This window comes from Periplaneta americana, chromosome 2, assembly GCF_040183065.1.
Source record: "Periplaneta americana isolate PAMFEO1 chromosome 2, P.americana_PAMFEO1_priV1, whole genome shotgun sequence".
Taxonomy (NCBI): Eukaryota; Metazoa; Arthropoda; class Insecta; order Blattodea; family Blattidae; genus Periplaneta; species Periplaneta americana.
Genome location: NC_091118.1, coordinates 218,150,869 through 218,174,420, shown reverse-complemented (window position 1 = coordinate 218,174,420; position 23,552 = coordinate 218,150,869). Strand labels below are relative to the sequence as shown.

The 23,552-nt window shown below is 35.6% G+C and overlaps 1 protein-coding gene across 10 annotated transcripts in view; it reads left to right on the top strand.

Moving 5' to 3' along the window:
* Window positions 1-23,552, top strand: part of stj (voltage-dependent calcium channel subunit straightjacket) — a 170,434-nt gene that overhangs the window by 9,438 nt on the left and 137,444 nt on the right. For all 10 annotated transcript variants that reach the window (XR_011331078.1, XR_011331079.1, XR_011331077.1 and 7 more), the window contains exons 2-7: window positions 1,852-1,933; window positions 7,420-7,524; window positions 9,660-9,876; window positions 14,909-15,040; window positions 21,713-21,972; window positions 22,133-22,243. Coding sequence is in view for 4 of the 10 variants with exons in the window: in XM_069819578.1 (XP_069675679.1) it covers window positions 1,852-1,933; window positions 7,420-7,524; window positions 9,660-9,876; window positions 14,909-15,040; window positions 21,713-21,972; window positions 22,133-22,243 (907 nt within the window). In the remaining 6 variants the exon portion in view is untranslated. The remainder of the gene's footprint in view (window positions 1-1,851; window positions 1,934-7,419; window positions 7,525-9,659; window positions 9,877-14,908; window positions 15,041-21,712; window positions 21,973-22,132; window positions 22,244-23,552) is intronic.

The window sequence follows — 23,552 nt, the reverse complement described above, 5'->3', positions numbered from 1 at the left end:
TTTATCATGTGCATGTAACGATTGAAATTCACTGTTACCGCTACACCATCCTCTTCAAAAACATAGGGACCGATAACATATCGCACACCATACTGTCACATGGGGTGAATGCGGAGGTCGTTCATGCAGTTGTCTTGGATTTTCCAGTGCCCAGTACCAGAGTTTTGCTGATTGACGAACCTGTTTAGATGGAAATGCACCTCATCACTCATAAAGATGAGGGCATAGGGTTCATCCTGAAGAAGAACCTGCAGCCATACAGCAAAATCTTTCTGCTGGGTATAATCTGTTCCGAGTAATTGCTGAACACAGACAATCTCATTGCATGAAATTTCAGATGGCATGTATGGAATGAAAGAAAATATGTGGTCAAGAAAAAAAGAAGCTTATCCGTGGATTGAGTGTAAGCAATGTAAGCTAGGCTGTAAAGTGTGTCATGAAGTAACTACATTAGGTGCATTAAAAGAAGACTGTATTTCTGTATCTAATGAATGGCGCTTATATTCAGTAAATTACTGGGGATCAAACAGATCAGATCAGATAAGCTTAAGTCACTACGAAAAAAATCATTGAACACAAGAAATCCAATGCTCATAATATTGCACAAACAATTATTGATATGTCTGAAAAGCAATCAATTGAAAATGTTGGCGAATAAACAAGTGCAGCCCACCATGAAGCAACAAAAGCGAAATTTATATCAGCTTATTACATTGCGCAGAATGATCACCCTTACAGTGATCATTTTGGTTTACTTGAGCTTCAGAAGCTAAATGGAGTAGGTATTGATTGGTGTTGCCTTGCATTCTCCTTACAGTCTTACTTTATGGCATTTCTTTCTTTGTCTTATTTTTTTTTTGCATCCAAACCTTCCCCTTCCCCAAAAGTTAAAAAACAAAAAAGAGCTCCGGCACTGTAAAGTTTGGACTACAACCCTGGAAACAATTGAAAATGACTTGCGATATTATTAGGCTTACTCGTATTTTAAGTATGCCCCTATTCTTTCAGTTTATGTATGAAGGACATTTTCCATGTAACTTATAAGGCTCTGTTAGCTAACAATCGTGTTCCTTTTTTAAAAATCCACTTTCTCCAATAAGTATCTAAAATACTTTGTTCCATACTTTTCAAAAGGGAGAGATATCTCGCGAACTCACTGTCACATGAAGTGAGCTGAATGAACTTCCTCCAGGCTTGTCCGAATCTTTCTTATCTATACTGTAAACAGACAAGTTGTACAATGAATGTCCGTAGAATATAGCCTTGATTTGCATAACAGTTTGCAGAATTGTGCTTTCTTCATACCTAATGTGAGAGAGAGAGAGAGAGAGAGAGGGAGGGAGCTATATAACTCTGACCTGGGGAGATGTGGATTGCCCCATATGTTTAGGGTTATGGTATTTTTTATTTGTTATTTGTAGTCGTAATTTCTGTTAATAGAAGTGCCCATTTTAGGTCTTGTTCATAAAGAGAAGTAACCACAGTCTAGTATATAGTCACGGATTACTATCGCGTCATCACATACAATGTGAAACAGTACCGGCACAGTCTATTGTTCCTAGTATCCTCATCAACTCAAGCTTCGTGACTGTATATACTAGACTGTGATGTAAGTATGCGCGCGCGCGGGGTGTGTGTGTGTGTGTGTGTGTGTGTGTGTGTGTGTGTGTGTGTGTGTGTGTGTGTGTGTGTGTGTGTGTGTGTGTGTGTGTGTGTGTGTGTGTGTGTGTGTGTGTGTGTGTGTGTTTTTTCGCTCCTTGTATGTGTTATCTATATTAACATACATTGTTATTATTCTTGTATGTATTTTCGTAGTGGACACATTTATGTGATAACGTATTAATTATGTAGGGTGCGAATATGGGCTGGAAAACTTGGAGCAGAGCTGTGGCATCTGGGGGAGTATGTGACCAGCAGAGAAGACATCCAGAAGGTAAACTTCATGCAATGCAGAGAGATCAGATGAGTTGTAGACACTCCTGGCAGGGAACGGACAGTGTAGAGTCACTGTGATACAGCTATACAATTTTCCATAATTATTTTAAAGTGTCTTCCTTACCAACTTTATTGATGAAGGTGCTGAAACTGGCTGCCTTCGTTATCCATACATTTTTGGCACTTCTTTATGAAATGTTGTTTGAGAAAAATATTAAATGTGGGTCTGTTAGTCCGTTATGAATATTATTCAGCATCCACTAACAAAGTGCATGATCACCTTGTTGAAGAGCATGTGTCTTAGTTATTTCATATGGCTACAATTTTAACAATTTAGTAACTTTTTGCACAGATCTATAAGAAATTCTTACTTGTTGTGAAAGGCACGTAAGTGATTTTCTAGGTGACTGTTCCAATCGATGACTAATGTCATCTAATGTTTCTTCTGTGACAACCCTACACTGTTTGTTTTGTTTCTTATGCTGAACACTTTCCATTGCCTGAAATTTATTATAAAGATTATGGGTTGTTCTCCATAATGGAATTTTTACACCTGGGAATCGTGTTTCAAACCACCTTCATACTTGGCTAGTAAACTGGGTTAACACATATGAATCATAAATATATACAATATACATGTTGTTTGGCAATAAACATTTGATTAGCCATTATACAGTTTACACTTATCCACACTTTGACTGGCATTACTGGCCAATCTCTTGGAAACCAGAAACCAGTTTACTAACCTTGAACACGTGCATGCTTGGCTCTGTCCACACTTGATCTGATTGCTCTGCAGATGCACTCCTTGGTGGTGGATAGTTTGAAGCTCATGGATTTTCAGTGCTTCAGTTCACAACTTAATTTAAACAAAGAACCCATCAAATTTTACAGTGAGCTGAGAATATGATAGAGGCAAGAAATAGGTCGGAGCCCAATAATTGTTTTGGCAGAACAGAAGCAGAGCTCTTGAAATATGGTGAACATGAACTGAGTCAGTTAAAATTATCTGGAAAAAGGAGACATTGTCTGGTGAATGGAAAATTGCATATTAAAGGAAATCAAATGCAGTGCTCAAGTAACGGTATTACACACAATAAGTATTTCCTATACAGGCCATGAAGGTGCTTGGGGGGCATGGAAGTAGAGCTCCATGCATTCTTGACCTCGACTCTAGAGTGAGATGGTTTGATTGGCACCACACTCTGTCTTTTACAATCATGAAAGACCCGGTACTTAATTTGACTGACTGAGTGAACCTCGGGCCTGTTCTGGATATTACGGGAAAGAGAAAATCCCATCACCACCTACAATTGAATCCAGAACCTTCCAATTCGTAGCCAGTTGCTCTACCAACTGAGCAACCCGGCTGGCCGATATATAAAATACTTTTTAAAATTCTTTGTTCGTCATATGCAGAGAGGGTAACACAAAACTATCAAACTATCTAACATTGTGGGAAATTCACTATTGGTCAGATACAAATATGTTGCTATTACTGTGAATGTCAGAAATATGACGAATATTGACAAACAGGAACAATAAACTTGTCGACATTTCCCAAAAGGTTATTTTTGCTGAAAGTTAAAATATGAATGGCAGATGAAATTTCTTTTGCATCAGTCAGTGGCGAATTATCATGGTCACAAATACTGTAATGGAGAATGTCTACATACACTTCACGCAGCTACATGCTTGTTTTCAGTTGTTTTGCAGAGCATCAGGCGTTGGTGTGGCGCGTGGTACAATTCTGTTTGGAATGTGATGAGTTAGTGAAAGTGGCAAAGAGAAAACAACATATGGAAAGATATAGTGCTTCAGTAATACGTCATTACATGTTTTGAAAAAAAAAAGACATGAAATAAAGTAAAGAATTATCAGTCAGATGTAGATATCATCTGTAAAATTTCTTCTCCTTATAGTGTAACTATAAGCATTCCAGATGTTGATTGAGGACTCACATTCATGATAATGAGTATTATCAAGTTGGAACAGTTGAGTAGCTTTCAGCATGTAAGGAGAAATGGCTTGGCATTGTTTTTTTTAGTAGGTTATTTTTACGACCCTTTATCAACATCTTAGGTTATTTAGCGTCTGAATGAGATGAAGGTGATAATGCCGGTGAAATGAGTCCAGGGTCCAACACCGAAAGTTGCCCAGCATTTACTCATATTTGGGTTGAGGGAAAACCCTGGAGAAACCTCAACCAGGTAACTTGCCCCAACCGGGAATCGAACCCAGGCCACCTGGTTTCGCAGCCAGACGCGCTAACCATTACTCCACATGTGTGGACCTTGACATTGTTGAGGAACACCATCATGTGAAATAATTTCTCTCGAATCATAATTATAGCAGTGGTCGAAGGTACAAACGTTATTCTTGTGTAAAGAAATGTTCATCAAATAAATGCATTTGTAAAAGTAATGGCGTCCTCTATATAAAGTGGATTAATCTAAACAATGTTTAAACATTTCAATATCTTGTACTAGTTCTGTTACTTTGAAAATTCATCCCATGTTTCTTACAAAAATGAATTCCTAGAGTTTCTGTTCATGTTAACAGCACTGATTTCTGAGACAATGTTAAATTTTCAATTTACAGTTCAGCAGTTTGAGTGTGTATTATGAAGAAATATATTCCTCTGCATTGAAGGAAATATTTTGAAATATGTGTGCTATCAGGTGTCACTAAGGCAATAGATAAATTACTATGCTATAATATAATATATTGTGTGCATAAACTTGTTTATTTTTTATTTTTTAACATGCACAGATACTCTTTGGGGGCTGTCGACATTCTCTGGTGATTGTTGAGAAACCTTTTTTCTTGTTAGAAATTTCCAACATGCATCAAATGTAAGACATTCGACATTCACAGTAACATCCTTACGCTGATGTTCAGAGTTATGTCCCACCTCGGAACAGCTCAGGAATCATCATGTGCACTGTGTTTACATGCATGCATTTTACATAGAGAGATTCGAAGCCTGGTCTTTGTAACGAGAAGAAAGAGTTCTATCACTAGGCCATAAAAGCTTCATAGGGATTGTGTCGTTTCTTGACATACAGATACATTGCTGCCACAACTTGATTCATCTTCTGATCTCGATACTTAATATTTGCCCATGTGAATGTCACCTTAACCCTAACGACACTTAAACAAATTTATGCTACAGGAGAGTGGCCATTTTCCATGTCAAAGGGTGTACATTACAACATAACCTTGAAAGAGAACAAAATACAATATTGAAACTTACCATCTCTTTGTAGATAGCATTAATAGTGCTGCACTTTATAGCATTGTGTAAGAATTTGAGTTTCCTGACAAATTAATAAGATTTGGGAAAGCAACAATAGAGAATAGTCAGTGGCGTATCCAAATTCATTCTGAACCGAGACAAATAAATTCTCTGGCCCTTCAAGTGAAAGTTTATAGTCAAGTGTTTTTCCATAAATCACTTTTTTGGTCACCGTTCTCACTATAAATTATGTAACTCAGAAACTATCAATGATAGGAAGCTCATATTTTGTACAGACTATTTAAAAAGATTTGGCTTCATTAGAATTTTGATATTTAAATTGAATATAAAAACTATTAATAATATGCAAAGAAGTGGACTCGAAAACTGAAATTCATGATATTGTGAACTCAGTTATAATGTTTCTGTAAAGCATATTAAAAATCAAGTGAAGCCATTTTGTGATATATTTTTTTGTGAATTTAATGGTAAAAGAACTTCTCAAATACCTATCTTAAAAAAAAAAAAATTGACTGAGTTATATCAGTTTTTGTAAATAGTTACAAATGTGGGGCTAATTGCCAAATTTGGGCTCCCCCTTTTTTTTTTTTATATAACACTCAATTTTAGATTTTATACATACTTACAGTTGTTAAGCACACAAGAAATTTCAAGTTTGTGGAAAAAAAAAAAGAAAAGACATTTCAAATTTTCATTATTCTCTTCTCTTAATTACTGTACTGTACAGTAACTCCTGGATATTGCTTGCTTCTTCCTCTAAGGAAGACGAAAAGAGAAATGTCTTTCTGTTCCCATTTATCAATGTTGTTAAGATATTTTCTATTAAACAGAATACCGTACTGGTGTGCACTAGCTAATAGATAAATGTACTGTGACTTGTCCAGAATTATGGATATGCATTTCTTCTTCGCTCTTTTGAACAATAAATTGTCATTACATACATTACAAAATAATGTTACAACAAAATATAAAGTTACATACCTTAAGTGAAAAAAAAGTACCTTCTGGAATTTGAACTTTGGACTTCATTCTCTGACAGAAACCATCTACAATATTTACCGTACCGATTGTGCCACAGACACACAGCAACATGGTATCAGACACATTTCCAAAGGTATTGCTGTGCCACATGCAAAGTCAATTAGTGAAGACCACTGGCCCAAAAATATTTCGTGCCATTGCGTGCAAGTTTGAACCCACAGACGTCTAGTTCCCTGTCTCAAAATACTTACCTGGGACCCCTCTACAATGCCTTAAATTTCTTCAGTTGAATTCTGAAACACTCTGTATATCAATAATATTGTACTACTCTCATCTTTCATTATGTGTTGCTTCTGTATACACAGATTGCACCATGCGGGCACTTGCACTGTAGCTGCAAGGCCCTAACTTTTCGTTCATTTAATAAACATTTATATGCATATCGTTTTTTGATCACTTGACTTATCCACTTTAGGACCAAATGACATTTAAAATCGTTTACCATGTACACACACGAGCTCGATCTATAAGCAGACACATAAACCTTACAACTGCGACCGACTTCCAGGTAACGGGCACATAAAACTCGCTGCACTACATAGTGCAGTATTTTTGGTTAAGAGAAATATATGTAAAGCCACTGTCCAAAGTGATCTGTCTGTAACATGCAAACCAGACATCGCAAAAACATGGGCTCTGGACTGAAAGTCATATATTGTGAGGAATTATACTTGTCAACAATGACAGTATAGCCTAACCTAACTGGCAACATTGCAATCTTCCTATTGGCTGCAGTCTTATCGGTGCTGAAGAACATCTGCCTTTGAATCAGCGTCTGCTTTAATAGAACGAGTTATAGCATGTTATACACAGATGAAAATATTGCAACAAATAAACTGGACTTGGTCCTACAATGCTCACCGAAAGAAAAATGTATTTATTATTGTCTAAAGGATTCATTCCCTCAGCAATGGGTTTTTAACAAAAACTTAAACTTCTCAGAAAAAATGGATCTTGTTCAAACCAAAGAGTAATAATACTTTGAAAACTTGCAGAATTGCTCTCATGGAATTGAACACACCAGGGGTCTCAACTGCTCTCCCCCAGGCCCAGGGATTTAGGTTTTAAGACAAGTTTAATAAATTTCCATGTGATTTACATTTTTTCTAGATCCTGGAGAAGTAACTTTTTGTAAAATTCATGTAATTACCTTTATAATTATTAATCCTAATCCTTTTTTTCAGAATTACAAGTCGGTACAGTTCAGCCGGAAAGATGGAAGCATATTAGCAAAAGAGATAGCGAATGACGTCAAGAATATGACAGACTTGAAGATCAGTGCAGTGAAGGTGAGATTCACTAACTACGTGTGTTTCTGTAGTCGGTTCAGTTCTTTCTTCGTATCCAAAATAATTGAATACATATATAGAAATGTGAAACCAAATTTGGATGGAAATTGAAAAGTGTAATTCCAAAACTTGCTCAGTCCATTTGCCCATTTTTATGATTTATACATATTTATGATTTTTTTAGACCTCTGTAATTATATTTTAAGATTGTTTTCTTCCAAAACAAGGCCAATCATTATCTAAAAGTTTGCAAAGCTGTCAAAAGAAAAAGTGGCCACTCTCTAGAAACTAAGTTCCCTTCGGGTATCTCCGTCACAATTCGGAGACAGGTGATGTTACATGTTGTTGGACCACGTTGCCTGATATCTATAGTATTCTCTGTGTTACAGTTGTAGCGTTTCAGGCTGGTATTTGTGAAGTCGTGCGTTCAAACACAACCTAGTGCTTTTTATGTTTTTTTGTTTTTAAAAGAGAAAAAAATGCTTCTGCCTCTTTATGACTGTTTTAGTACGTAATTAACATCAGGTTCATGAATATATTATGCCATGAATTTATCATGATTTATTATAACATTGTTGTTGCAAATGGAAAGAAAGAAAGAAAGATTATATTCTCGACAAAAATATCTTTCGTGGCATAAACAACAAATTTACTGGCGTCTGCCTTAGAAAATTCAAACAATTAAAAGTTCAAAAGTAAAACAAAAAGTCACGATTCAATATTTAGTCCATTTTCCTCCCATCTCGATCACATCTTGCAGTCGAGTGGACATCGAATCGACTAGTCTTTTCAGTTCTCAGCTATGGCATCCCAGGCGTCCTCGACGAGGTTCCACAAATCATCACGATGGCTTGGAAGGGGATTGGGCCAATTTTTCCGCATATGCTTCTTTACTTGTGGCCCCGTAGCTCAGTTGGAAGAACATTAGAATTTAGATGTCAACATCTCAGCTTCAAATCTTCATCAATCCTTTTCATTTTATTGTGTTACAGGATAGTATAATGTAATAATATAAGAAGAAAAAACTAACATTAGTATTATGCGACTGTATTGTTTCCATTATAACATTAAATTTATATTCCTTTGATTGCTAAAGAACTATAACACAATATAAATAATAAGTTGAATATTATTTATATCACTAAAGAACGATAACAGAATACAAATGATAACTTGAATATTATTTATATCGCTAAAGAATGATAACAAAATAAATTAACTACTGAAGCTTTCCTGGCGACATGATAACTCAAACGTTCTCGGGTTTCCAGCCAGGTCATAAGTTGGTGGTGCCACGCAGTCATGTCGTTCGGGCCATTCTTTCAGGGTGTTGCACTTTTCACAAACAGTAGTATATACTCTATACTATAAACTATACTATACTGTACTATACTATAACTACTATACTATACTATACAATACTATACTACAGTGGCGTATACTGGTTAAAGGGTTTGGGCTACCGCTGACCCTATTATTACACAAAATATATCTAACAATTACTTTAATTTTAATTACTATGGTAAAACTAATAATACAAAATTATTACATTATGTTATATTATAAACTTTTTCTTTTGTAATTTCCTTGGGCTACCGCTGGTAGCCCCGGTAGCCGTAAGCTTGGTGTCAGAAAAGCAGGCCCAGTCTTCACATTCATTTTCCTAATTTTAAAATGTGTCAAATGAGTAAATTGATTGAAGTTTTCATTTTTGTTTTGTGTTAAATTACCCATCTGCTCATTAAATAAGTGAATTGTAATTACTAAATCTAATTATAATCCAGTTTTTAACAATTTGTGAGGTGTGTAAAATGAATAAATTGAAGTTTCCATAAACGACTCTTAATGTAAATATAAAGTAAGTGATAGGCAGGTACAGTTTTAAAAGTCATCTCCCGTAAAGTTACACATATGTGACGTACCTTTTTCTCCTTCCTGTATTGTGCAAATCGACAATTTTGAAGTGATGGTCTTCACTCCTTCATAAAATGTTCCATTTGGCTCTCAAGTAATGAAATGTTAGACCACTCATAATAATTACCTCTGTAGAGCAGAATTAACTTTTTATGTGATTGTTACCAGATATATGTATAATTACAATTAACTTAAATCTTTTTGTTAATGTTTGTTGATAGCGGATCATGGATTCTGCAGAAGCAACAGCTGTATCGCACCAGGATGAAGTGGTGACAGAATACGAATATTACAATACCAAGACATTGCGGCCACCAGGTGAACCGCTGGAAAAGGGGGCAAAGGAGATGATCCTAACCTCAAACAAACACTTCTACAACATACCTGTCAACACAAGCTATAGTGCAGTGCATGTACCCACTAACGTATATGATCAAGGTATGCAAGAAGTATGAATGTATGACTTGAGGCTTTCCCGACATTTGATGTAGAATAGTTCTTCTCGGGTTCTCAGTTGGAGATTTGCTTCCAAGCTTCCATGGCTAGCTCTGCCATCGTCTTCAGGGAAATCTCCAACCCATCTGGCTGAGAACCCGAGAAGAACTGTTCTAAGAAGTATGAAGTTTGCATGATAGCTCAGTTATGATGGATTCTAGCAATAAGTTTATCCATTTGACTCTGATAATATCAGGCAACATGTTAAATTTTAATAATAGACCTACTCATATCATACAGCTCCAAAAAATTAATCCTACAACAGAGTTGACGAATTTCAATGCTAAGAAATAAATAAACTATTGGGTAAGTAGTTAAATGTGTGTATGTTTATATATATATATATATATATATATATATATATATATATATATGCTTTTTTCTCGTGTTCATGAACTTTATTCAAAACATTGATACATAAGAAAGACATATTGCCATTTATCAATAAAACAATAATTTTTTTTTAAATTTCCGCTCTCAAGTGCCCCTCATCTCTTTCGATGCACTCACGCAGCTGTGAAACTATGTTTTCCAAAGTGGCGAGGTTTCTGATGAAGCTCAAGAGGATTCACATCACTCCAATATCTCATGTTGACATTGCCACACAACTGAAAATGTATTTCATCAGACATTATCATTTGCCGAATGAGATCTGGCTGCTGTGTTGTTCATTCAGTAAATTGCTCACTGAATTTCCTCCTTACAACACAATTATGGTCTGAAAGTTGTATGGATGGGAATTCATATCTTGGTGCAAAATCCGACCCAGTGACACTTCTTGAGGTTTGACGTGTTTGTGTATGCCTGCATACTGATCATTTGGGACTTCGTTGAAAATCAATCCTTATGCGTCCAATGTTTTACAGCATCTACAGTCTTTGGTTTCTCTCCATGCTTTTTATCTTCTGTAGATGCTGTAGTTCGAAACTTATGTACCCAGTTAACTTATTTATGGTTTGCCGGTCTGGAACATGCCCTGCCTCCCAATGTTAAAATGTTATTTAAATATTCGTTGCGTCAGTACTGCAGAATCACCATAAAAAAAAGTCTCAACAGCGAAAGCACGATGTACAGCTGACCAGTGCTCCATTTTGTTTATTAAATGGCATTGTTTGTGGGTGTTGCCTTGCAGTAATTACATGGCCAGGTTGATGAACATCGCCCACCTTGTACATGTATACATAATAGGTTCGTCTATGATGGTTTGAGAACTGTTTACAAACTGTCCCAGCTTCACCTAATGCACATGATCGGTTTGAATACCAATTTCAAACCATCCGTGATTTCAGCAGAACTTACGACAGCAGAATAAATTAATTAAAATATTGTTTTACTTCAAATTGTTGAGAGAGAGAGATTCTCTGCTACATGGTGAAGTACATGGAAATAATAAATTCGTGTTATTGTACCTAGGGATAATATATTGAAAATAAGTTTCATTTTTAGGCCTGTCTCTTTCCTCAAATAATTCCAGCAAGCCTAGCTCATCCCCACTGGATATTTATTCCATATCGTTATCACTAGAATTGTTTGAATCAGACATCTGAAGGAATAATAACAGGCGTAAATTAGCCTAACTTCTATTTTAAAACACTTCTGGAAAATAATTTTATTACAATTAATCTGGGAACGACTTCAGAATAATACGCGTAAGTACATATATACGTTATTTCATCATTGAATTATTTATTTTTTGTGCAAGAGACATCTCTTTTTATGCACTTATTTATTTATTTGTTTGTTTGTTTGTTTATTTGTTCATTGATTCATTGATTGTTTCATTGATTCATTTAGTTATTTATTTATTTATTTAGTTTATTTATTTAGTTTATTTATTTATTTATGTATTTATTTATATATTTATTATTTATTTATGTATTTATTTATATATTTATTATTTATTTATGTATTTATTTATTTACTTGCAGTATGTATTTATTTATTTATGTATTTATTTATTTATTTGTTTATATATTTGTTTGTTTGTTTGTCATCAATAAAAAGTGTTTTAAATCATTTTCAATTTGCACGGTTTTGCTACATAAGTACTTATGTGGTATTCTGAAGTATCAAGAGTTTACTCATCATAATCACAAACTGTGAATTTTGCTTTAAAAGAGAACTGAAATAAAATCGTTAACTTACTCTATGCTATATATTTTACAAATTAAATAAAAACGTATCCAGAGAATTAAATGTTAGAGCTATTGAATAAAAAATAATAGGTCTATGCTTATAACTTATTCGGTAAAATTTTAGAATAGTATGCACACTTATATATAGTATGACCTTCCCGAAAAATGGCAATAATATGAAGACAATAGTACTAAAAATACGATTATATATTTAGGGCATACTGGTATAGGTTATGTTGTAAATAACATGCAGAAAACAATGGCAAAACTATCTTAATGCACATGCATCATCTATGATTAGAGATTGGTTGGCACTTGATTCGCAAGTCAATTCTAACTGTCAAGAATCTATTTGTGAGGATAGGTTGAGTGGATGAAGGAGCAGCTGAGTGGACAGAGAAGGATTGGCTGGGTGCATGGAGGGATGGCTGAGTGGACAGAGAAGGATTGGCTGGGTGCATGGAGGGATGGCTGAGTGGACAGAGAAGGATTGGCTGGGTGCATGGAGGGATGGCTGAGTGGACAGAGAAGGATTGGCTGGGTGCATGGAGGGATGGCTGAGTGGACAGAGAAGGATTGGCTGGGTGCATGGAGGGATGGCTGAGTGGACAGAGAAGGATTGGCTGGGTGCATGGAGGGATGGCTGAGTGGACAGAGAAGGATTGGCTGGGTGCATGGAGGGATGGCTGAGTGGACAGAGAAGGATTGGCTGGGTGCATGGAGGGATGGCTGAGTGGGGGGAGGGAAAGCTGGGTGGAGTAACCAGTTGCTTGACAAAGGGTATGAACCTCACATATGAGACAACAAACCAACCAAGTATTTGTTTTCGAGCAAGCTGTGTTTCGTTTCTGTTTGAAAATATTATCCTTTGAAAGTCTAGTTTATACTTTTAATTTAAAACTTTAATTATTTGCCAATATAACCGAGTTTGGCTTTTATTACATGACACATATTGCATGACATATTTGGTGACTTCCTTTAATAGATGTAGGTTATAAAGCACATACACTTAGTGTTAGAATTCCTTTTTTGTTTTAACAGTTTACTTGTAGCTGTATATATGTTTCAGTGAAAATATTGTGTGCAATTTACGTGTAATTAAATCTGTGCTTCAATGGCTAACCATGATAATATCTTTGAAAAATATTGGAGTGCAAGAGGTGAAATGACTTTATTGTCAAACTCCTGGCATTAGAAAACAACAACAACATATACGTGTAATTTGGTATGCATCTACTGTTTCTTTCTGAATTGTCTTAATTATTTCGTGCATCCGTTTGTCTGACTATACAACACAGCAGCCTACCTGCACATACAGAATTATTAAGGAGTGATGTTGAATAGAAGCATTCCTTTGAAGTCACAAGATAAAATGTTTTTTATACATTTCCTACAGATTACAGCCAATAACTCCAACACATTCCAGTCTTCAACAGAGGAAATTCTCCTCAAAATATGTGACTGGTTCTCAGTCAGTAAATTAGTATTAAATTGTAACAAAACATAATTCAATTTAAATCCTGTCCAAATTCAACCTCGCAAATTTCAATTGCAATAATTAACAATAAGTCCCTAATAGAAACAACAACTATTCAATTTCTTGGCTTAAAAATCGATAATGTGTTAAATTGGAAAAATCATATTAAATAAATTACCCCCAAACTAAATTCAGCATGTTTTGCTATTAGATCTATGCAAAAGATAGTAAATATCAATACCTTAAAAACAACATACTTTGCATACTTCCACTCGATAATGAGTTTTGGAATAATATTCTGGGGAAATTCCACAGTTAGTAATAGTATATTCCTGCCACAAAAAAGAGTAATTAGAATAATAGTAAGTGCCAAATCTAGGGAATCGTGTAGGACTATTTAAAAGAACTACAAATAATGCCCATGGCTTGACAGTATATTTTTTCATTAATAAACTTCCTCGTATGTAATTGTGAAAACTTTGTAACTAATTCAACAGTTCATAGCATAAATACGCATCAAAAAATGACTTTCATACTCCATCGGTAAGTCTGTCGTGCTATCAAAAAGTAGTGTGTTGTATGGCAGTAAAATTTTTTTAATAGCCTCCCTACAGATATAAAAAATGAAACTCAAAACATAAGTAGTAGAAAAGTTTTCCGGGCTATGAGGCCGTGGTCTGTTGGTTGTGTGACCAAACGTTTCGTTCACTGCTGCGGTGAACATCTTCAGTGGTGTCTAGTAGAACCAGCTGCACCAGCAATAGACACCACTGAAGATGTTCACCGCAGCAGTGAACGAAACGTTTGGTCACACAACCAACAGACTACGGCCTCATAGCCCGGAAAACTTTTCTACTATTGACACCGGCTGTGAAAGCCTACACTCCAATCAAAACATAAGATTATTTAGGGCCAAATTAAAGAAGTACCTAGTTTCTCATGCCTTCTATTCTGTAGGTGAATTCATGACATTCAACAACGCTTCATGAAATTGGTACTAAAACTTTGTGTTGTACTAGTAGGCTATATTGTAAACCTCTCCTGTATATATTTCAACTAGACTGTGACTATAAATTAAGACTTTATAGTATCGGTAATATTAAGTTTTCTGACTTGTTCCATATTCTAACTGTGAAGCAATGTACGAATACCATGGAACATTAATATAATACAATACAATCCTTGGTGTCTGTTTTAATTGTCCATTCATTCTCCAATTTATTCCAAGAGTTTTGTTTATCAATATTGTGCACATTAATGCAATGTTTTATAAATTCATATGAAAATCTGTGTATTGCTTTAACAGTTTCTTATTGTGGAGATGCAATTTAATTTAGAACTTCGTATTTTGTTCGATTTTCAGCACCCGATATTCTAAAAGCCATAAAATGGTCTGAGAACTTGGATGAGATTTTCACTCGAAACTATCAAGACGATCCTTCTTTGTCCTGGCAGTACTTCGGTAGTTCCTCAGGCTTCATGAGGCAGTACCCAGGCAAGTTGTTCATTATTCTAACTTGAGAATTGCGTTTTATGTTATAATCACATTGTAACTATAAGATTTAAGTCTCAGTACATGTAGGGGCTACGTTTAGCACATAATAGGCCTAGTTTAAAGTTATTATAATGTATAAGTATTTGCATGATGGCGAAAAATTCAGTTGCTGACATTAAAGTAGTTTTGTGTGCAATAAAGATATAAATTTAGAATAGGAAAATGTGATGTAATTTTATTTATATCATATATTTGAAATTAGAAAATACACTAGAACCTTGCTTATCGTAGTGTTGTACTAAAGTTGATTATCGTCCAAATTCTACTAAGCATTGTTTTTTGCTGTATCATGTAGCCTACCAGTAAATTGACCCTGGACAGCTACATTTATACAGTCTTGTGCACCCGCCCGAAATGTTGAAAATCACGTGGTGACTCACAGCTTACCCAAATTATTATTAAAGAGTGAATCATAGCTAGTAATGAAGTCACTGACTTCTTCTAGCTGTTCTGGTAGTGTTATTGTACTTAAAATGGCTGCAAGTGTGAAAGCAGTCAATACCAGTAGATCTAGAATCTAGAAGTGTTACTTCTTCAGAAGTTAAATATTGTTCGTAATTTTGAGACAGATAAACGAATTGGAAACATAACTCATGGTGTGTAAAACAATTACAATAATCACCGATGTAAGAATATAAAAATGACTGAAAGAAAAATGCTTGCAACATTTGAAGTAATGAAAATTTATGATGAAATTGTGAATAAATAGAGCATTTATTTTAATATAGATGAGTGAACAACATTAGTGTTCCGTATATTAAAAAAAAAAATGGATATGACGATCAGAAATTTGAAGACATTGTTGAATTTGTGATCAATAGGCTTGTAATTCTGGGGACCGATAGGGTGTGTCACTGTGGTTTCCAGTTGACTATCCATTCACCTGTCACTACTGTGGCATTCGTGAACAGTGCACCTGCTGAATAATAATGCCGAAGATTAAAGTTCTCGGCGCATATTTTTGCAGCAGAATTTGGTGAGTGTTTTGAAGTGAATGATGGGAACATTACATGTAAATTATGTAATACAAACATACGAGGTGACAAGCGATATTATATACAGAGACATTGTAACACAAGAAAAGAAAGTGGGAAACTCAGACCCATGAATAATTCTGTGATAATTCTTCTGCACGTAACGAAAGGTATGTAAAAATATATCTTTGTAATGCTATTTGGCATAGATTTACTTTTAGAGCTGTCCCGATTTGTTTATGTGCACCTTGTTATTCATGTAATCGATTGCAATGTTCTTGCACTAGCTCCTGTCACCATGCTGCACGCAACTTGTGTAATTGGTTCCTAACATTACAAGCCTGGTGATCAGAAACTATGGGACAAATGTTCCTCATGCAGAAATAACCACGCTGATAAAGCAGCTTCTAGATTTTCTCAACTAAATTACAAGTGATCATAAAAGAAGGATATTGAAGTTGGTGCAAAATTAGAATCGTATGTACTGGCACCTGACAAAACAGGATAATCCCCCTCTGATGACTTGAAATTACAACCGGGATTGGTTTCAGCATGCTTTAATACTAGAGCTAAGCTTCTATAAAATCTTAGCAGTCTGTTATATGGAAGACTAGCAAATGATTCTGGCAGATTTATAGACTTCCACCCGCCCTGCAGTCAACATAGACTAACCTTACTGACAAGGTGCTGCCAATGCCAAAACTTCAAGGGAACGCAAGAGATGACAGCGCATGGGTGTAAAAACTAAGGATTCACAAGATTTCAATCGAGTAAGAGCCTTTATCGTAAATCATTGATTTAAAACCAGAGAACTAAATTAATTTTAAAAAGTATAAAATAAAATGTTTCTGTTACGATGAAAATAATTATGTGCTTGAAAATCTCTGGACTAAAGCTGTTATAGAATGCTGGTACACGGAGCTCATCCTTATATCTCCATTATCACTCTGTTGTCAGTCCTTCTCCACAGAACTTCCGCGAATTCTTCATCTTTACAATAGACACAATCCGTTCTTGGAATTCATTACCTACAGCTGTTAGGGGCTGCCTGACCCTTAACGCTGCCAAGTCCAAAGGGAAACATCTTGTTTTAGAATGCACAGTGTCCCAGGGTATATTATATTTCACAATTGTAACTGGTTTATGAAGTAATCATGTTAGACTATAGTGGACTTTATGTTGTCAGCAAACAGCTGGATACATTAAGAAGATTGATAAAGTAATCATTTAATTTAATTTGTCATCTAGTTTAAGTAAGAAAGTTCGATAATCCTCTGACTTATGCATATTTTTCTGTTTCGATTTTGTCTTAGGTGTACCCATAACTTTCTTTTGCATTAACTTTATATTATCATGTATTTCCTTTTTATCCTCTGGTTGAGTGGAAGAGAAGGCCTCACGGCCTTAACTCTGTCAGAATAAATGAAGCATTATTATTACTATATCATTTTTGGTTGCAAATTTGTCAGCGATCTTCTCGTTAAAATGTGGGAGCTGATCTGGCAGCTCTTTCTCTGTAGACAACATGTCGACGAGGCATTCCATGCCAAGTCAAACCTGATTTAATCGCAACCCTTCAGATTGTATGCAAATATATTTTGTAGATTCTATGAGGAAATCATTAGACTCGTAATTTTTATTTACGAAATTGCGACTATATTCTCGAAGTTATGCACTTTCGTCGTTTCGCGTGAAAAGCCTAATCAGAGCACAGGCATAGTGTCCATAGTACTGTGTACAATGCTCATAAAGTAAATATTACGATGATGCTAATGACTTTTAAATGATTCAGTTCTGTAAAACAATATTATCCCGAATTTTTAAAATATGATTATTTATTCTGTCCAATCTTCGATATTGCCCCATACCACACACGGGATTGAAGTCTGATTTAAGTTTCTTTATGGGTTAAATGGGTTAAATAAGGGGATAGCTAAGTGACATTAAGCCGAGTATGTGACAGGGTTAGTAGGTTAGTTGAGGGGATTATTAAAGTGATATGAGGCCGAGGAATTGTGTAGTGTGGGGAGATGCGGAAGTTTCACCTTTATTCTTGATATTTTTATTGTATTCGATTGAAGAGATACCTCGGTGGTACATCCGATGCTGGCTTTTCTATAGCACGCGACACTGATACTTCCAACTTGGGTTAAGTTAAGTTAGCTTCTCTCGTAAATGCTTAAGTCTGCAAAGTGTAAGTTTTATTCGTAGTATTGTGATTATAAAAATTAATTACAGTGATATCAGTACACTATTCCTTTCTCTTAATCAGACTAAGACATGAACAATACAAATCTAACCATAGGCTAAATCATTGTATAATAAGTACATTCCACACATGCATATTTAGCTGTGAAAAGTTATTCCAGAAATTTCTTTGAAAATCTGTTTGTGCAACCATACATAGCACGTGTAGGCATCTTTAAATTAGTTGCTTTATGAATAAAAGCGACGATGTAACACCACAACCAACTGTCCATGTGCTAAGCGGGAGCTGATGTTTCGGTAGCATCATGAAGTGCAGCTTCACCTTCAGGCTCTGTCTTCTGTGCTCGTTGTACTGGAGCCTGTCAGGTGCCTGAAAGCCAGATTTGTGTAATATATTCGTTACTGGAGGTACGTTAACAGAAAGCCACAATTTAAGTCACACAGCATTTGTGTGCACTCAAAGTTGCGTTCTGGCATCTTGTCAGCCCACTTGAGTTGTGTGGATATAAAGGAAAATTTGTGATGGTGTCGTGTGTAGTTCCTGGGGTAGCTCAGTCGGTAGAGCATTCGTGCACTAAGCGAAGGGTCCTGGGATCAATACCTGGCCCCGGCACAATTTTTCCTTGAAATTATTCAGAACATTTAACGTTGAGCAGCATGTGAGAACAGAAAACACAAACGTGGTTTACAACGAATTGAAAACTGCAGCAAATGCTCCTAGGGGAATCCCACCAATCTCATTCACCATTCTGTGAACTTCGTACAGCCTTCCTTTGTGCTGACATTCCCTAAGTAAACTGGTTCATCCAAAACTTCGTGAATTCTTGGAAAAACATACAGGCAAATTTCTTCCACTATAACAAAGGATTACATCAGCCGAAGCAACAGATCAGACAATGAGTTGAAAATAAAAAGTATGGGTTTCAATTGATGAAACCACAGGCTCTTTGCATTGCAAATGTTATTGTGGGAACTGTGGACGTAGATGGTCCAGGTGAAAATTTTCTAATAAACTGTGAACATTTAGAAAAAGCCAATTTTTCCACCATTAGTAAACTGTTCGACAGGTCTGTGGGTGTCATATGGCCCGAAGGCGTTCAGCATGACAATGTACTGCTCTTATGTGGTGAAAGCTGTAGATTCACTCAAAGCATTATACAGTAAAATGGTGCACGTGAGTTGTTGGCTCACGCCTTACACAGAGTTGCAGAAGAGATTCGTAGTCAATTCAGTGAGGTTGATAAATTAATTGAGTGTGTCAAAAAGGTCTTCTAGAAAGCCCCTTCACGTGTTGCATCATTTAAGTTGGTAACTCCAGACATTTCCTTGCCGCCGTCTCCATTTTGACAAGATAGGGGTCCTGGATTCATGCTTGCAACTATTACTGCCAGAACTTCAAGGTTGTGAAAAACATCATTGATTCGTTTGACAGCAAGGAAGCCGCTTCAATTAGACTAGCCCAAGAATTAATATCTAATTCTTCCATATATCAGATTCAATTTTGGGTTTCTTCCTGCTGCTATAACTGCTTTGGAGCAGTCAAAGTGCCACTAGTGAAGAAAATTGTGAATGACTGGTGTTGTTTGTGGTCAAGTAGGGCAAGAAGTGTCAAAGAAAATGGAAAAGATGTTAGAAAAAAACGGGGTATCATCATACATTGTATTCCATTTCAATGATTTTGTCTGGTGAAAATTTTTCTCTTAATGACTCAGAATTAGATTCAAGTTATATTGCCCATTGTAAATATGCTCCTCTTGTGTCAGCTAAATAGAAAGTTTTTCGAAGTGCAAGGCTTTGTTGGCTGACAATAGGAAATCTTTTTAATTTGAAAATTTGCACAAGGTATTCATTGTACTTTGCAACTCAGAACTCATAAACTGAACTAAAAGAAACATGCGAAAAAATCATAGCATATTATGTCAACTACTGTTAATTTTAATGAAATAAAAAGCATACTACAATATTAAATTTCATACTTTAGCTTGCATATGCATTTTATTCTTAAATAAATAGTTGATTGTCATAAACTTACATACTAATTTTTTTTACAACTGAAATTATTACCTAATTATAATATTGTTAGGTCATATTTTTTATGTTATAGTACTTATTTCTGCAATTTTTAGGTCATAAATGCATATTTTATACTGTATATTTTGGAGATTTTTAGGTCATAAAAAACCCAGCCCTATTCATCACCATTAAATAAATAAGCATAAATATTAAAACAAAATCTAAATCAGCTACATGAACACAAACCATCTATTAACACACGACAATGGAAACACCATCTCAACAATAGTCAATGACCTACTGCTACACTCAGAGATCCTACACATGCTATATGATCATAGATGCTAAATCGTATATAAACATACATAATTTTTTTTTTTGGCAAATGTAATGTGATAGCATATCTAAAGAAAGTCCACAATAATTATTTGCCTATGGAAAGATTTGTTATCTTGCTTGTTTGTGCTCTGCCTGAATAGTTATATGAACTGCAAGATAGACCGTTTTCAGCGAAGTAGATTGTAATCATTACTTCGCAGTTAAACGCACCAATTTCTCCTAACCATATATAACGCAACGTGCATTTTTGACGTGGACCGTGCACAACTTCAAATTGAAATCCAGAGTCAAGATGACATTGAGCAAGTGAGATGGCTGACGGCCAAAATGCAATGTACGAGGGTTGCAGTTCCAAACTCAACGATCCTATTCCAAGCTTGGTTACATAATAGGTAATTTATGACTATTAATGTAAAAGGAGTTGAAAGCGTTTGCTATGGTTCTGTTGTCCGTTAAGGTTTTGTTGTACAGTAATGGTTCATTAGAGTATGTTTTCTCTTGTTTACTGCGTTGATAAATGTATATAAAATAGCCATATCTTACCCTAGATGAGAGTTGAATGTTTTTATTTCTTTAAGCACATAGAACTTGATGAATGGCGTAGTGCAAGTCATACATAATTGCATTATTCATGTTGACAGCAATTTTAGTGACATAAGAATTACATTCAGCTGGCTGTCAGGTATGGGTTCATTAAAAAAAAAAAACCTTTGTCACTGTGCCGTGCACATTGCCGAGAAGTCATGAATTTAACTAAAGAGGTAATGGAAAAATCATGAATTTGATTCACTGAAAATCAGTAGATAACCTGTACTACAACATGCCAAAATATTTACTGTTCCTCCTCAAACACTCTGAATATACGTGTATGCACCTAATGGAACATCATATTTTGCTAATGACAGGTCATTTTTCATTACCAGTTTCATAGTGAGGAAAGAAGTGAAATACAGCAATAGCCTTCTTACCACGCGTAGTTTATGTTAATAATCCATACTTGTAAAAATAGAGATATGTGATCGAGAAGGAGTAATTGCATTTTTGAAGTGCACCTGAGCTCTGTGATTACTTGGTGCAGCCATGCAGTGGAAGAATGACTCGGTGGACCTGTATGATTGTCGGACGAGGTCGTGGTACATCGAAGCCGCAGCCAGTCCCAAAGACATGCTGATCTTGGTGGACAATTCAGGGTCCATGACTGGGATGAGGAAGGAGATAGCACGCCATGTGGTCAGCAACATCCTCGACACGCTGGGCAACAATGACTTCGTGAACGTGTTCAACTTTTCAGAAGAGATCGACGAGGTCGTGCCGTGCTTCAAGGACATGCTCGTGCAGGTACTGCCAAGTCATCGGAGTCTGCGATCAGTTTTAATTTTCTTTTAGGTGTTTTCTAACTTACATAGGTAGATGCATACTTGCACTAATGAATTAGATAGAGTATTATTTTCGGACAGATTGTTGACATTTGCTGATCATAGTTATTAACTTATTACAGGCAAACCTAGCCAACATCAGGGAATTCAAGCAAGGAATGAAAGACCTGCACACTGACAAAATTGCAAATTTTTCAGCAGTTCTCGTCAAGGCATTTGAACTTCTACAACAGGTAAGAAATTTTTACATATAGGTATGATTCGTGATCACAGTATTGGCATTATTTCTTTGAAATAGCGAAGTTTGCTTCAGAGTAAATTTGTTATATTCATGCGTGAGATACATGGAGCAGAGTGGCTGAGTACACACATCAGTATCATTAGTGTAAGTTAACATCAGGCGCCGTTCTGTAACATATTTAATGTTAAACATGTCTGCATTTTACTTTTTAATATTATTCGCATAGCATGAAAATGTTCGGGAAGCAACTTAGGCTTATTATTTTACACAATGTTTTCATTGTCTTAAATATCAAATTGGTAATGGCTGGAAATAAGTAAAGGCTATATTATATTAACCTTCTTTCCTCTCCCCCCCTCCTCCCTGTAAATTCATGAATGGTTTTTTTTTTTGTGTGGTAAGTGTAAAAATCTTTTTACAATATCGCCAAAAATACCAGAGTTTTACAGCTTTCATTAAATAATATCATATTATGGTCACTGTTACCACATACTCTTAACAATAATACTGGAAAGGTTTCCTGTTTAGCATTGCAGGTGGTGGCGAAAAGTGACTGTGCTGCCATCTAGCAGCTTGAAATGTTGATATGCTCCTACGAGAGTCACTTTGTTCACAACATTTTAACTTAATAATAAGTTACAAAGTTATCAGAATAGAAATGAATTGGCACAATTCTCGTATTTTCAAATGTATATAATTTAGTTGTACATGACTTAGCAGCTTTTCATACATCACTTACTTCGTTTCCCAGCTATCTGGTTGTTCATTTTACTTTTGATGTAACAGTTTATTAGCATATTGAAATATTATCAATGAAGATATTGGAACAGTTACTGCAAACGGAAATGTTAACAGGGTGCACTACCATTTTAAATAGCTCTTTTGTTTACACCAGTTCTAGTTTTACAAATAACATCATTAATTAAAAAAAACAATCAGAACACAATTTTGTCGTAAGAGATAAATATTCTTAGAGAAAACCATTTTTTCAATCATCACAGTGTTTTTTTTTTTTCGATGTGTGTTGTTACATCATTTGGACTATCTGAAGAAAAATTTCGACAAATTTCGCGATTCACTAAGCTATACACCCAACCTGCAACATAAGTTCATGCATTCTCTTGCTTTCATTAACAGTTTCGTCCAAATAGGATCAAGTGATGAGGTTTGTGCAGCCAAGAGATCTTGGGCATTTCATTGTGAAAAGCACCATAATAGACCACTAGTGTAATGTGGAAAGTGTCGACAAAAACAGAAGCACTTGTGAACTCACTGATATCTCCTAATGGAGTTCGAGTTGA